The 16,287-nt window shown below is 32.7% G+C and overlaps 1 protein-coding gene and 1 pseudogene across 1 annotated transcript; one reads left to right on the top strand and one right to left on the bottom strand.

The window, feature by feature from the left end:
• Window positions 1–2,278: 2,278 nt before the first annotated feature.
• LOC139811515 (uncharacterized) lies at window positions 2,279–3,581 on the bottom strand (annotated as a pseudogene).
• Window positions 3,582–5,111: 1,530 nt separating this feature from the next.
• On the top strand, window positions 5,112–7,116 carry LOC139812145 (adenylate cyclase type 6-like). Its single transcript, XM_071776768.1, has 2 exons — window positions 5,112–5,298; window positions 6,357–7,116. The coding sequence occupies exons 1-2, from the start codon at window positions 5,206–5,208 to the stop codon at window positions 6,597–6,599; spliced, it is 336 nt and encodes a 111-aa protein (XP_071632869.1). The 5' UTR covers window positions 5,112–5,205; the 3' UTR covers window positions 6,600–7,116.
• The last annotated feature ends 9,171 nt before the right edge of the window (window positions 7,117–16,287 follow it).

Here is a 16,287-nt window from a genome sequence, read left to right on the forward strand (position 1 = left end):
CCTGAGATACGCCGAAGTAAAACGCTCGACCTTGGGTGCGTTCAGAAATCCAACTCTGGGTAAAGAAGTTAACCCAACGCCGTTCGGAAAATAACTCGGGTAAGATAAAATGAACTTGCTAGTTGCGTTCGGAAATGCTGAGTAGGGTTATTTGAATACACCTCGGAGTCGTCTTTTTAACCTCTAAATTTTCAGGGGTAACAGAGTAACTCCCACTATTTTGGCGCCAATAACGAAGCGAAGAAAATGGATCAGACCGAGACCACTATAATTAATAATCTGATATCTGGGCGTCATGTCCCTTATTGCTTAGAAAATGGTGAATTCATCATTCAAGATGATATAATGTTAATAATTGATCGACACGGTAAGCACAGATACTTCTATTTTTCAATAGTTCTGAATATTGGGTTATGTTTTTCATTTTACTGTATTCAATAACTTTTTAGTATTTGGATAGAAAGTAACATATAATTTAGAATTTAATATAAGTATATTTTTGTAAGATTATTACACATATAATTATATCATATAGCACATTATATCTTGAATATATTTTATAACCTATATTATAATATTTTAATTTATTACAGATGGGTTAATCTATGCTTGTAAAACTACAGAAGAAAACCTCAAGTTACTTAATGTTGTATCTATATCTGCATCCGAATCCTCCACAACTTCTTCAATGCTTACGTCTAATTCAGAGCCACAAGTTGCAGATTCAAATCAGCTTACAAAAAGTTCAGGTACAGCTTCTTCAATGCTTACGTCTGATTCAGAGCCACAAGTTGCAGATTCAAATCAGCTTACAAAGAGTTCAGGCACAAAGTGGTCAAAAGATGCTGTACTTTATTTAATTACTCAATGGCAAAAAAATTCCTCAAAATTTGCAAGCACCACAATTAGGAATGAAGAGGTATGGAAGGATATAGCCAAAGAATTAGGAGCTGCAGGTTTTTCTGAATATACATGGAAACAAGTGCAAGATAAATGGAAAAATATTCGCAAAGGATATATGAAAGTTAAAGATAACATTGGAGATAAAAGTAGTGGTGCAGCAAAAATGACATGCAAATATTTTGATGAGCTTGACGAAGTTTTTAGAAAGAGTCCAAGCGTGGAACCAATAAGTACAGCATCCTCTCGTAACTTTACAAGTCTGCCAAGTGAAAACACTGATTTAGATTCTGATGAAGATTTATCTAAATATCAGCCTAAAAAAAAGAAAACAAAACTACAGAGAGATACTTTTACTTGGATGTCGACGATAAGAGATGATGCCAAGACAAGAGAAACAGCTAGAGAGGAACGTCATCAACAAACATTAAATGTCTTAAATAAAGCTGTCGAGTCTTATGAAACTTTAATGCAGAAGCTAATTGATAAATTATAAGTCTACTTTTGCTTTTAATTTATTGATTGCAATTGCTCGTGCATATGATTTTTCAAAGTTCCTTTTTTCATTAATTTCTAATTTTTACTATGCACGAGACATACATGTTTAATCTTTTTGTTTTTTCATTATAAAAATATTAATATATATTTACATATTTAATATTAAATATAGATATTAAAATATATTAAAATACTCTAGATATACATATAAATTACAGAAAGTTATATAATAGTTAATAATTATTTCGTTTGTTGCAATATTGGTTAGATTCTTCAGTTTATGTAAGATACCAGTGGCTGTATGTTTATATTTGTAACCAATAAGCTTTCTTTAAATTAGTATTAATAGTTACATATCCTATGTTTACGAACGTCTTAAATTCATGTTCAGACATTGAGATATGTTCCCACTTTATTTCAATACTTTATCTTAAGATAGTCATTGCTTTGTACTTTTATTTAAGTTTTTGCGGATTTGTGATTGCAATATTTATTTTAATGACGTGTAGAACAATTCTACGTATATCTAGTTATAATATTAAATATATATTTCAAATTATACCAAAAAGTTCTGTGATTTCAGTTATATATTGTAAGCGTAAATTTCTAGGTTTTTATCTAGAAAGGTATTTAATGTTTATAAAAATGAAAAATAAACGACTTTGTATTTTCTGTATTTTTTTATTGTTTTATTGATATTGATATAATATATACATAAATAATACAATTTAATATACATTACATATACAAATATTTTATACAATTTGTATTAAATTAGTATATATATTGTGCGCGCGGGCGCGCGCGCTCGCGTGTGTGTGTGTGTGTGTGTGTGTGCGAGAGAGAGAGAGAGAGAGAGAGAGAGAGAGAGAGAGTGCGTATATGTGTAATTTACTAACGATGTCTTTCAGTAACTCGGAGACAAATATTATTTCGCTTCATTTCACCATTAACAAACTCGTGTCTATCAATTTGCTCTGGATTATTAATATCATCATCATTATTCTCCTCATCATATGGTTCCCTTCCTTCTTCTATAAATTCCATTATGTCATCATCAATTCCTTCTAAGCAAATGTTGTGGAGAACACAAGCTGCCATAATAAAAAAAGGTATTAAATCTAGACGAGACATGTCAAGGAATTTTAGTCTCCTAAATCTGCCTTTTAAAAGTGCAAACGCTCTCTCTATAACTTGCCGTTTTTGTGATATTACTCAATTAAATATATTCTGATTCTGAAATAAACAATGATTCATGTTACTACAAAGAACAAAAATAATTATTTTTAATATTTCTAACATAATGTCAGAAATTTCCAGAGAGATCTTATTCTGTGCACTCATTGACTTTAAACATATTTAAAACTTTTGACTCTTTGAACTTACTCGTGTGAGACGTCCATTATTTCGAAATGGAGGAATACACCATGTTAAAACAGGATACGCTTTATCACCAATGATAAATTCGTCATCAGGAAAGAAAGCAGGGAGATTTCTGTTAACATCTCTGTATATGTCCGAGTTACGGAAAATTCGATAGTCTCCTACTGAGCCTGGATAACCAGTAAAACAATCAATAAAATGTAAATCTGCATCACAGATTGCCTGCAGAACCACAGCATATTGTAATTTTCTAGATTTGTAATGAATAGCAGTTTCCTACAAAGAAAAGTAGACTTATTAGATGCAGTACAGTTTCTTTATCAAATAAAAGAAGATTTGAAGCATTGAGAGAGAAGCAATTGTGAGAGAGGGGGAGAGAGAGAGAGAGAGAGAGAGAGAGAGATACCTCAAGTTCTGGTTTCTTTATAAATATGTAACAACCATCTATTGCTCCTATTATGCCAGCTATAGGAATTTCCCCAAGACATCTGAATTTCTCTTTGGAAGCTATTAATTTTTCACCTGTAGGCCATTTAATAATTTCACTTGCAATGCTGTTCAATGCTTGTACAACACGGCGCACAGAGTCATTCATAGAAGATTTGGCTAAATTAAACTTCTCACTCACAGATCTGCAAAAAGTTTGTAATTATTATAATATTTTGTGTTTTAATTATATATATATATATATATATATATATATATATTTAATTAATTAAAAAATCTTGTATATACCTGAATGAATCTGGTGTAGCCAGAAGCCAAATTGTTGATAAAAGTTGTACGCGTACAGATATCATTGGACGTCCACGAGTTTCATTGGTTAATAATTGTCCTAGTCGATTTTCCAATATTTCGAAAACTTCAGGAAGCATCCGAAAATGATGCCGAAATTGTCGAGAAGTGTAACGAGAAATTACGTTTTCAACATAACCTTCTATACGCACAGGTTTTTGCTGTTTTCCTCGGATTCGTCGCATACTTTCAATTAAAAATTCTTCCTCAAAATTATCATCACCTTCACTTTCGTTTTCTATTTCATTTATAGTTCTCATCAATATTTCAAATAGCTTTTGACTAGCTATTGCTGCAGAAATCAGTATACGGTTTTGTCGGACCCTCTGCGTCGCCATTTTTATTACTTCACTCAATACGGTTGGAAAGTCGTTCAACTCGATACTACCCCAGATGAGTTATTGGTGTTACCCCCAATAACCTTACTCTACCCAACGAGTTGAATTTCTGAACGCACCCCTTGAGAACGCACACGAGCGGCACAAAGCACAAAGTGTGACTCCCGGCAGCCCCCGCGACCCGCGAGTCCCGCGACTGCCGCGAGGTGAGCGCTAATACGTAAGACGACCGCGCGAATAAAAAAAAAACAAACAAGATGGCGCGCGCCACTACCCTTCTAGTCTATTCTGTTCGCTCACCGGTGACGAGTCCAAATATCGAACGATTTTTAATTGTAATATAATGAGAAATAATATAAAATACTACATCGTCGAATAAATACCTTTTTGGTTTTATTCGGTTACGCGTTTATCTTCAATATATCAAATGTCGAATGCATAGAGTGATCCTTCGAAATATTCTCTTATCAATTTATTGTGGAATATATCTTTTATTAACAAAAATGTCACGATTCTACGGTTTCTCGATCTTGAACATTATTAAATCACAGATTTTGAGAGTAGCAAAATTTTTCACTTTTCGTTAAAATGCGACCGTATAGTCAAAGGAGTATTTAAATTCGAAATTCCTTTACTTCTCTGTTAAATCTTAACGGTGGAAATAAGGCGAACGGAGAATGGTTTTAGTGGTTTTCTTCATGGCCTGCCTAGTAGCACACTCCTAGCACACAGAGGCGACCTACAGGTCGAACATTCGAACGTGCTTACACTTTAACATTTACGCCCTCCCGAAACTTACGCAACGTCAGCTCATAGATACATCCCGAACTTGCACGTTATAAACCTTTGAGGCCCTCGTGGAATTTCCCACGAGAGCCTTCATTTCGTAGCGAACAATGTTGCTAATCGACGATCTCATGAACTGATTCCCGCAGAATAATTTTATAGTCGAGACAAGAGCCGCGTATATAATAGAGGCGCAAGTAAAATTATATATACTAGATATTTCATGAATAAATTTAAATTTTCGAAATCTAATTGAAACAAATATGTCACTGAAAAGATACGTATATCATGTGCAGATTTATGAAAATCTGCCAATTGCATGTACGCATTAAAGGAAAAATTCTAAAATCGCAGATATCAATATACTTTATAAAATATCTGGAAAACATGAGTTTTTTGAGATATTTTTCATGGCAAATATAGGCGAGAAATATTGACGTGCACTGTGTACCAATACAGATTGGATTTCCTGTGGAAGTTGCAAGCGACCGAGGAGAAAGAGGAAATGGAACACTTGAAGGCCTACAACCAGAAACTGCTCGGGAATATACTTCCGGAACACGTGGCCGCCCATTTTCTCTCTACTGTTAATTCAGATGTAAGTTCTATCTAACGAAAAAATTCGAAGAAAATCTTTTAAAAATTTTTTACAATTTTTTAAGCGCATTAAGCATAAAACACAATAAATAATATTGTTACATATTACATCTCTGTGTCAAATAAAACAGTTTGAACATTTCATTGACCTATACGCGACCTATACCTGTACTAATTACCGATCGATTCTTTTGTACCCTGACGCGCGCTGACAAGTGCTCGACATACAATAGACATAAAGACAAAGATTAGGATATTCATAATATATTTTGACATTTCCTAACGAGATTGTGTTATTACAGATTAAACAGAAATTTACAACTGGAAAACGGATGTATATAGAATAAAGTCTTATTGTATATTTTAAAGTTCACTTCAATAAAGTTAATTGAGTTTCATCTTTCTTCCAAGCTTCGTGTCAACATTTTCATAAAAACAGCATTTGTCTCTTCGCTTTTCCATTCTTCCTCTAATTAAATCGCAAATATATTAATCATTAATCCTAAACAATTTCATATGATAATCCTCAACTGCCGCATAAAGATTACTTAGATATTGCATATTTAATATCGCATATTTATGAATCAATTAAGGATTACCCTTAAAGTTTCGAAATTTCACCCCAGCTGTACACATAAATTAGGACCACCTGACAACCGACGTGTTTAATCATTCAATCTCCAGATTCCAGACTGAATTTCAACAGTATATACCTATTTGCCTAATTAGTTTTGTCCTGTCTAGAAGCGATTCTAAATTTGATATATCAAGTTAGACCATATCAACCAAATATATATAGATTTCAATGCTAGTCGTTAAAAATTCAGTTTTGACTTATTTCTATACAAAAGCTAAAATAATTAAAATAAACTTTTAGAAGAAGAAATTTTTTACACTAAAAGTTCAAAATTAAAATAATCAAAACAATTGTTTGAAAATTATGACTATTTAACAGTGACAAAACTAATAAGATTTCCTCCAAAAATATCCGAATCTAGTCTGTAAAAGACTGTCTAAACAGGAACATGTCCAAGACAATGATGTCGATTTGTTTCGCAGGAATTATACCACGAACAATGCGACTTTGTGTGCATTATGTTCGTCTCGATACCGAATTTTTCCGAGTTCTACATAGAGCTCGAAACGAATAACGAGGGCGTGGAATGCCTCAAGCTTCTTAACGAAATCATCGCTGACTTCGACGAGTTACTCACCGAGGAGCAATTTAAGTACATCGAGACGATCAAGAGCAAAGGCGCTACGTATATGGCTGCTTCGGGTATGTCTCTCGCCAAGTCTTAGCGATATCGTTATTCAACGAGTCTTTCGTCCGTTTGCCCCCATTTTCGTGCCATGAGCTTTTATACCGCTTTAGAAGAGAAGAGGCATTGCGTGTGCAATTAATCAATGAATCGATTGAATTTAATCGAATTAAATTTGATTCTTTTTAACCGATTTGGCAACCCGTAAATTCGCAAAAGCATGATAAAATATATATTATTTTCATTACATATCTTGATAACTAACTTTTAACTTATCTATTTATATATATTAATTAACTTATTATCACCACCGAATGTATTTTCGCATTAAATTCACGTCAAAAATTCCCTGTTTTAATTCTTGCAACCGAGTTTCTCTAGTACCATAAAGGCAGATTTAATTTTCCACGGCCACTTGATTTTTCGCGCAATTTCCTAACAATTTCGTAACAACACGGACTCGTTACTCTAATTAAAACACTACGATCGGGACACCACTACCGCGCAAAGTTCACTCTTGTCTTTCTCTGTTGCTTTAGGCCTAACGAAAAACACCTGCGACATGCGAGATTTCAAGCACGTAGTCGCTATGGCGGATTACGACCTAAGAATCCGCGAGCAGCTAACCTATGTCAATGTACACAGCTTTAATAACTTCCGCATGCGTGTGGACATCAACATCGGACCGGTAATATTGAAGAACATGAAACGAGCAATTTTCGCGCGCTCAACCATTGCATCCTTTGTAAATAAATCATAAATTAAACTCTCTCAGCGACGAAACGTATAGGAGAATCCAAAAATATACTGAAAACTTGTGACAATAATAAATCGACAAAATTATATTTTTTATCAATTTTAATTAATTCAGAAAATAAAGATTATATTTTATTTGGTAAAATCAACTTGATAAAATTTGATGTCAATTTCTCACAAATTTTAGTACATATTATTTATTATTAGTATATTCTAAAAAGCGCCTGTATTTTTTTTTCCGAAGAGATGACTTAACTTTAATGTTCCTGCATTAAACGCGCAATTCTTCCGCAACGTTCTCTCTCGTAGCGCATCAAATTCTCATTAAATCGTCTGCATAGCACTTGAACCCAGCTGCGAGAAAAAAAATTTCGGTAAAGCTGTCGAGGATTATCAAAGAAGAAAAGACTCAATACGCGACATGGATTGCGCAGGTGGTCGCCGGCGTGATCGGTGCAAGGAAACCGCAGTACGACATCTGGGGCAACGCTGTGAACGTGGCCTCCAGGATGGATTCTACGGGCGTGTTAGACGGGATTCAAGTCACCCAAGAGGTTCGCGATATTCTGATCACTAAAGGATATTCGCTTACGTGCCGCGGAACGATTCAAGTCAAGAGGAAGGGCAGTATGATAACTCACCTCCTGGACGGACCAAGGGACAACACCAACCCGATGGATGTCATCAAGGCGAATTCCAATAACAATACCGACGCCACAGAGAAAACGGTTGTCAACAATAGCAGCGGGGCTATCTAATTGATATTACTTATGCATTAAATCAATAGTGATATTAAAATGTTTTCCTAAAATCTACTTCTTCATTTTTAAAACAAAATTTATCATAAATCTTGACAGGCGATAAACAAATAACTCTATAATTTATAATATGACTTTATAATTTTTCTTGTGTTCAAATATCTTAATCAAATATTGACAACTAAATTATTTAGTTGAAATAAAAATAATAAATGCTGAAGAATGGCTCAAAGGAAGAGCCGAAACGTTTGTTACATTTGAATACACGTCTTAAGTTTTATTGCGCACCACGTCCCGCGCCTGACTTGCATTTGTCGTTTAAATCGTTGACATTTTCACGAGTCTATTTATATTATAAAAATAATGAAATAGCATAAAAATATCGCTAACGTTCAAAAGAAGAAAATTATCTCGTACTTAAACTTCAAAAATATTCATTCTTATTCTGATCGATTTGTTGAATACGTATGATGCATATTTGACGCAATTTACATTATGGCATCGCACAATCAACCGCATAATCTCGCGATAAATTTGAATTCGTGAAAGGAGAAGAAATGCAAAGGGGATTATTATCTTGGGTGGAGGAACAACCTGTAATACACGCGATCGCGAATATCTAACCAAAATATTCCGTAAATTGCTGCCGGAATAGGCGAATGTTAAACTTCACCGCGAGCCTCTTGCAACTTTTTTAATCGTACTTTCATCTTCTCCCTAATATACGTTAATTGATAGTTGAAAAATATCTTCATTTACTCCCCTCTTCTAAATTATCCATTTAATACATGCTATGTAATTTCATGTTATTAAAAAGTTGTAAAAGTGCTGACACTTTTAAACATTTTATTTTAATCAGTACTATTTTACAGCAAAGTATTTTAATTCATTAAAAAATAAGTTAAACTATTTTATTGGATTTTTCTGAATTTTTATTATCTTAAGTTTCAGCTTTGATATAATATATCGATTTGTTAAAATGTATAGCGTTTGTATAATTTGCGATACTATCTGTACACACCTTCCAGAATACATTCTTATTTCTTATTTCGATATCTCTTTCAATAAATATTATAAAAACAAATTCTTAAAGGAGTAACTTACTACTGTCTACCGATATGCTTTTTTCCAGATCCTTCGTGCACATTTTGATTCATTATTTGATATTTACGTAATCCGTTAAAAATTTTTTGTCCCTGTGATTGCGCGTTTAGTCTTGTTAACATAAGGCTACCAATACATCAAGCTGCGATAATTCACACCACGGAATTGAAGTGCTTCCATAGCTAGGCGGTTGTTATGTAACACTTTCAACCATGTTGTCGCATCTGACAAATACGCACTGGCGAGGACATGCACGTGCATAATCAGTTGCACAACGGACATTTATTGCGCGAAAGCAGACCTCATTGTCATGAAAAATTTCCATTTTGTGCATGCGAAATGCTTCATATATGAGTAGCGAGCAAAAATTTTGTCTACCTAATGACAATGCATACAGATTATTTATTAAATTAATTAATTAAATTAATAAAACGCATTTTAAATAAATTAGTAAAGAAAACGACAAAACGATAATTATAAAATCGACAGCTGAAAAATTAATTACAGGTATAGCATCGCAAAGTAAACAAACACAATGTATTTTATCGATATACTATCAAAACTGACAAAATTTAAGAAAGTCAATAAAATATATATTTTTATTACTTATTTATTACTAAACTGAATTTACTTTGTTATAAAAAATATAACGCAATCATGATTTTTCTACATTTATCTAGGTAATTTGTAAAATATTAATATAAATTTATAAGTGATATCACTCAGTCACGACGGGATTGTAATAAGTAATCAATTCTTGAAGAGTTAATTCTTCAAGAATTATAATTCACACAATTCAATCTTCTCTTATAAACGTAATCAAAGATTCAATTAATGTACAGTGTACCATAGAAAATTGAAACTTCCGCCAAACATTAATTTTAGGTTGCATACAAATATTTGAAGAAATTAAAAAGCTTTCGTAAAAAAATGGAAATCGTGCATGTATCCTTCCCAGACAAACTCGCATGTATTATAATTATTTTATTTTGTGTAAAAGTTTTACAAAGTAATTGCTGGATCGTTTCGATCGATTATTAATGAATTGATAATGTTGACAGGTGGAAATGCTCGAGCAAGAATTTGCGATGGACGACACGTCATATCGACGATAGAAAATATCAATTATTAATTTTCGCGCTATTTAAGACTTCTTCCATGTACTCAAGTCTAAAAACGGCAATATAATGTCCAGGGCACGTGTGCGCAAATTGGAGTCGTCGAGTGCCGTCCGTAAATCGACCGGGATGAACGGGATAATTGCGTCACTATAGTTTTAAGTCTCAAGACAAACGAAGCATAAACGACATTCACAGGAATAATCCTGGCATTTCGTTGCAGATTTCATGTGAATTGCGTTTCTGGTTTGATCACGTATCGACTTTAATAAATTTAAGGAACTTTTTACGAGATTTATTGTTAGTTCATAGCAAATATAATTTAAAAAATGCTGGATTGGACGATATTTACTTTAAATAGTTTAGAAAAACATAAAAAACATTAATTAACCCTCGAAAGTCACACTGGGCTCTCACGAACTCCAACGAAATTTTGGAACTACGTTTGAAACTATCATTTATATTTTTTAACGAGTATTTTTTGGTAATAATTTTTTTGATAAATTCTGAGATTACCATCATAATTCTAAGAACATTACAATACGTTGATTTTTTCAAAACTTATAAGCGAGAAATAGCTGATCCTACAGACCCCAGTGTGACTTACAAAAAATAAGTGTGGCCTGCGAGGATTAACAATGTTGGTTAACACAGCAAGAAAAACGTAATGGCATTTTAATATCGCAATTATTTTTTATAACTCATATAAATGTAATCAGTTATAAAAGAATATTCTTACGGATATATTTGAATCGGTTTACGCCATTTCGCGGAGAATTTAAACCTGTCGATTACCAGAAGTTTAGCAACTGCAATTGTCAGCTAAATTCGAATTAAATGTGCAGCGAAATGACGGATATCAGCCGGAAATATGAGGCGAGCGACAACTTGTCCTCCTGTGCATTCGTCGTACTTAAGCTGTTCTTGAACAATGCCTACAATGTATGTGATTGTGTGTTAAGTCTTTAGTTCTCTTGAATGCTAATCTAAAATCAATTAACGATGAGTTCCGCGATAATTACATTTACGGTAATCGATGTCTGAACAAACACATTGATCAGAAACACGGCGGTACTGTAGAAAATTTCTTTCGAGGATGAGCATACATGCTGATTAAGTGAAGTATTATATGTAGCAACAAGTCAATTTATACATAAGCTTAAATGTACGCACAATTATTTCATAAAGCAAGATAACTAAAATTCCTCATAATTTTACATTCAATCTTGTTTTCAAATTCTTTCACATGTCGTTATATTAGTTTTCAAATATTTAATTTTTTGCAAAGTTTATTTAAACAATAAGATTAGAAAGTTTTAATTTTATATTACGCTAATATAATATCTGAAATTACATTTTTTTCTATAATATTTCAAATAGGTAAATACTTTTCATAATATAATAATATGCTTTGACAGAATTAACTTTTGAAATAGAAAGGACACAAAGTATTCATTTTCATGACAATAAGAACGCCAACATCCTCGAAGAAATAAATACATTTAGCATCAAATGTGCAATATTTAATTTAAAAAACTCGGGCCAATAATGTGTCAAGTCATCCGCAGCAATTAAAAATATCATCACAAATAATTTTATAATTTCATAAAATATCATTTGTAAAAAAAATTCATTTTTTCGTTTGTATGTTGTTAATTCGAAATTTTTTTTACTTTGGCATATAATTTGTAGAGAAATAGCTTAATTATTTTTAATAATTTCTAGATTAATTGCGATGCTTATAATCTTTCTCACGATGTGTCCAACGAGTTGGACGTATTCTAGTCAATATAAAGAGAGAAGACTCTCATGAATAGATATATAATCAGAAGCAAATTGAAAAAGGTTAACTTGATACAACAAAACCGTGTCTATGAAGTTGGCATATCATTTTCCAGCAGATCAAAAATAAAAGGCAGTTCTTGTCGCATGCAGTCGAGTTCTATAGTTCCTGATACTTTTTAGTAATAGTTCTGGTGATTTTACCCAAAAAACAGTCGATCAAAAAAATGATGCTAACTTCCCGTAGCAGATCATTTTCTAGCAAATCAAAAATAAAAAAGAGTTCTTGTCGCATGCAGTCGAGTTCTATAGTTCTTGATACTTTTTAATAATAGTTCTGTTCATTTTGCCAAAAAAGTCCATTGAAAAAATTATCTGCTAATTTTCCGAAATCTCGAAGTTCCGGTTTATTTAAAATATTTTTCGAATAATTCTGAGCATGCTGAAGCATTTTCTAAAAAGTTCCCGACATCAGCAATGCTGTACGATTGTTTAAAAAATTATTACCGCTCGAAAACAGAGTATTTAGAGAGAATAAAGTGATATGCTGTACGAAATGTCGCAATTCCGGTTTATCTAAAATATTTCTCGAATAGTTCTGAACATACTAAAGCATTTTCTAAAAAGTTCCCGACCCTGGCAATGATTGTTTTCAAGCGGTAATAATTTTTTAAACAATCGTACAGCATTGCTGATGTCGGGAACTTTTTAGAAAATGTTTCAGCATGCTCAGAACTATTCGAAAAATATTTTAAATAAACCGGAACTCCGAGATTTCGAAAAATTAGCAGATAATTTTTTCAATGGACTTTTTTTGGCAAAATCAACAGAACTATTATTAAAAAGTATCAAGAACTATAGAACTCGACTGCATGCGACAAGAACTCTTTTTTATTTTTGATTTGCTAGAAAATGATCTGTTACGGGAAGTTAGCAGATCATTTTTTTGATCGACTGTTTTTTTGGGTAAAATCACCAGAACTATTACTAAAAAGTATCAGGAACTATAAAACTCGACTGCATGCGACAAGAACTGCCTTTTATTTTTGATCTGCTGGAAAATGATATGCCAACTTCACAGACATAACAAAACCGTGGACGAACAAACTTCATATGTATAGACAGTTTGCTTTAATAAGAAAGGGACCACGGCGAGTTAATAATTATATTCTAGACTCAACAGTTGAATTGTAGCCGCTTCTAAGGATGTGATGTAACAGTTGTTTTTATTTTGTACTCTCGTCTACTGTTCATAATTATAACAGTCGATATTTTAAGTAAAAAAGACATTTCTCAATCATTTCCCTCTATAATTAATTAAAAATATATTTTTAAATAAAAAGAGAATTCTTGGTCACTAAAAATTGTTTATATTTTATATTTTAATAAACGAGAGAAAATTTACCTTTTATTTTAATATTAAATAATTTTAAAAATTATATTTCTGTAATGCAGTTAAATTTTTATTAAAACACGGAAGATAAAAAAAAATTGTAGATATAAAAAATTATAAGTCATAATTACTCATTCGAATTAAGAAAATGATAAAAATACAAAGATTAATTTTAAAAATATTGAAGAATAAGTAATAAAAAAATTAATTCGATTACTATTTTATTTCATCCATGACTGCGGAATGTATTGGAAACTGTACTGCTAACTACTTTTTAGTAATCCAACTTGCAAATTTGCTGCAATCTCGTTCGTTATAATAATTTTTGAAATTGTAGATAATCTCATATATAAAGATCTCTTTCTATTAATACGAGGTTTGAATAGTGCCCATTCTTTTTGCAACCGCAGCTGCAATTCTACTTTGATTTCAGAATTTTGAAGGACCTCTAGCGTGAAGGTAAATTCATATAATTAAAAGAGTAAACTTTGGGCGGATGTAGGAGAGAACTGTAAACGTCGGACGAATGATTTTCTACACTAGCCAACTTTCCGGCAGAAAGTTAATGAAATTGCATAATGTTACCGTAGCGTCGACTAACCGACGAGTAATATTTTTTTTTCTCATCGATCCTAGCAACCTATAAAAGAACTTTCAAATAAGATATTCCATTTAATTCGATTATTACTTTATAAAAAAATCTACGAAAAATACCGAAAAGCGGCGATTAATTGCCTTACCGGTCAATTTAGTTAATTAAAATATTAGTTTAGTTGTACATAAAAATATCGTGATGCAATATTATAAAATAAAAAACGTGATATTAAATGCAAAAATAAAAGCTTTAATATAACGCAATTAATTATAAAAGAAACGAAAATGCAGGAAACAAACCATTTTCTCTTTTCTCCAAAAGAGAGTAAAGAGAAATCAACGCGAATTTGACCGACAAACGCGACAAAGCAACTGGTGCAGCTACAAACATCAAGAGAGATGAAAAGAAATACTTTATGGAATCTCAACGGAATAAATGGAATTTTCAACATTTCAATGCTTCAGCTATTCAGAAAATGATATCCACGTTTATTCGCAATAGGAACGCAATAATTCTTCCTTATTCGTGACGTCAATAACCGGATTCACCAAAATGGTATCGAAATGATCAAGTTATCGCGCGCTACGATCTCTGACTCTGAGTGCGTTTGTGTAGAAACTATCGATCGTCCGAATGTTACGCGCGAGTAGTTCGACAAAGACGCGTCGACATCTCGCGATATTCAATGTCTTATAGATTAGATACATTTGCAAGTATGTAAATATGTATGTATGTATATGGGGCGCTTGTGTGCATATGTACAAACTTGGCCAAAATGTATACATAGATGTTAATTGCGTTGATGTGCATCTACCGGCGCGACGCGAGCTCTCGATCCTCTCGATACAGAATATACATATCGACCTTCTTTGCGCTTAGACAATCCTTCCCGAACGATAAGTAAAAAAAAGAGCTATATTTGTTATAGAAAAAATAGTAGAGCACGATAAAAGATATTTTTGATAAATCTAATCAATTAACTTGACCGAATGATTAAATAGATGTTGTGTTTGACGAGCACATTATTTGATTCGTATAAGGTACAAGTTGAATCTATGCTTTCATGAAAATTTCAATAGCGCTGGCAGGTCCAGCTAATATTAAATGTTGGTCAACAAAGCTAGTCAATTGTTAAAGCAAAAAATGTCGATCGAACCATGTTAATTAATAAGCATCAGATCATTTATGCTAAAATCGACAACTTTTTTTTGCTTCGAAGAGATTTTTCTTTTATCCGAAAACATATTTGATAATTATTAATTATTAACAAAGTAAAGCATACGTTAGATAAATTTATAACAAACTTAAAGAATCGTTGTATTATAATAATAACACGGGATTTATTTAAATAAGTAGATATCTCTACTTTGATTAAAACAAAATTAGAATAATGCAAAATATTAATATATTAAAATTTTCAAATATTTCTCATAAATTATTTCATTTAATCGTTATGATATCGATCAATAGTATATTTTTATGTTAAACTACTTCACAATAAATTCCACGCGTAAAACTGTCGAGGTAAAGTTAGAGACAAATTATATATTCACGTTAACACTTATATAAATTACTTATGTGCATTATTGCACCGTATCGAAGTAATCATGTAAATTATTACGCCATAAATCTGTCAGCTACATTTTTTACAACCTAGAAGCTCATTAGAGTCAAAAAGTTAATCGTCCAAATAATGGCGATGGTCATTAACTGTCGACATAATTTATGACTTTATTTTCATTTTTACAGAGCAAGACTCGAAAAACATCTCTTAAGGTTCAACAAAGATAATTAATTTTTCAATCTTTTTTAATAACTCGGATGTTAAACAAGCGAAATCTAGATTAGTTAAGATATAGCGTCCCATGTGCGAATTTCAAAAAGGCTCAGTGCTGGCTTGGTACTGGTGCCAGAATTACCAGTACTGGCTGACGATTCTGGGCCAGTACAAGCTAAGATCGGGGTCATTACTGGGGCAATGTCGGAATGATAACACGGGTCCCAGTCTTGGCGCCAACTTTGGCCCGACACAGAGTACTAGTACGGGGACAACACTGATTGCCAGTATTGGGCTAACTCTTGGCGCCAACATTGGCCCGACACAGAGTACTAGTACGGGGACAACACTGATTGCCATATCACTCGCGGCGTGTTGCTTCGTCCCGCGGTCGTTACCTCCGGCGGCCGCTCGAGCAAAAAGCTTTCTAAATTCCCTCGCGGCG

The sequence above is a fragment of the Temnothorax longispinosus genome, chromosome 4 (assembly GCF_030848805.1).
Source record: "Temnothorax longispinosus isolate EJ_2023e chromosome 4, Tlon_JGU_v1, whole genome shotgun sequence".
In the NCBI taxonomy this organism is placed as follows: domain Eukaryota; kingdom Metazoa; phylum Arthropoda; class Insecta; order Hymenoptera; family Formicidae; genus Temnothorax; species Temnothorax longispinosus.

Coding starts and splice junctions, on each gene's coding strand:
- LOC139812145 (XM_071776768.1), top strand. CDS start 5,206: ATGGAACACTTGAAGGCCTACAACCAGAAACTGCTCGGGAATATACTT. Junction 5,299..6,356: donor TCTCTACTGTTAATTCAGAT/GTAAGTTCTATC, acceptor TTTGTTTCGCAG/GAATTATACCACGAACAATG.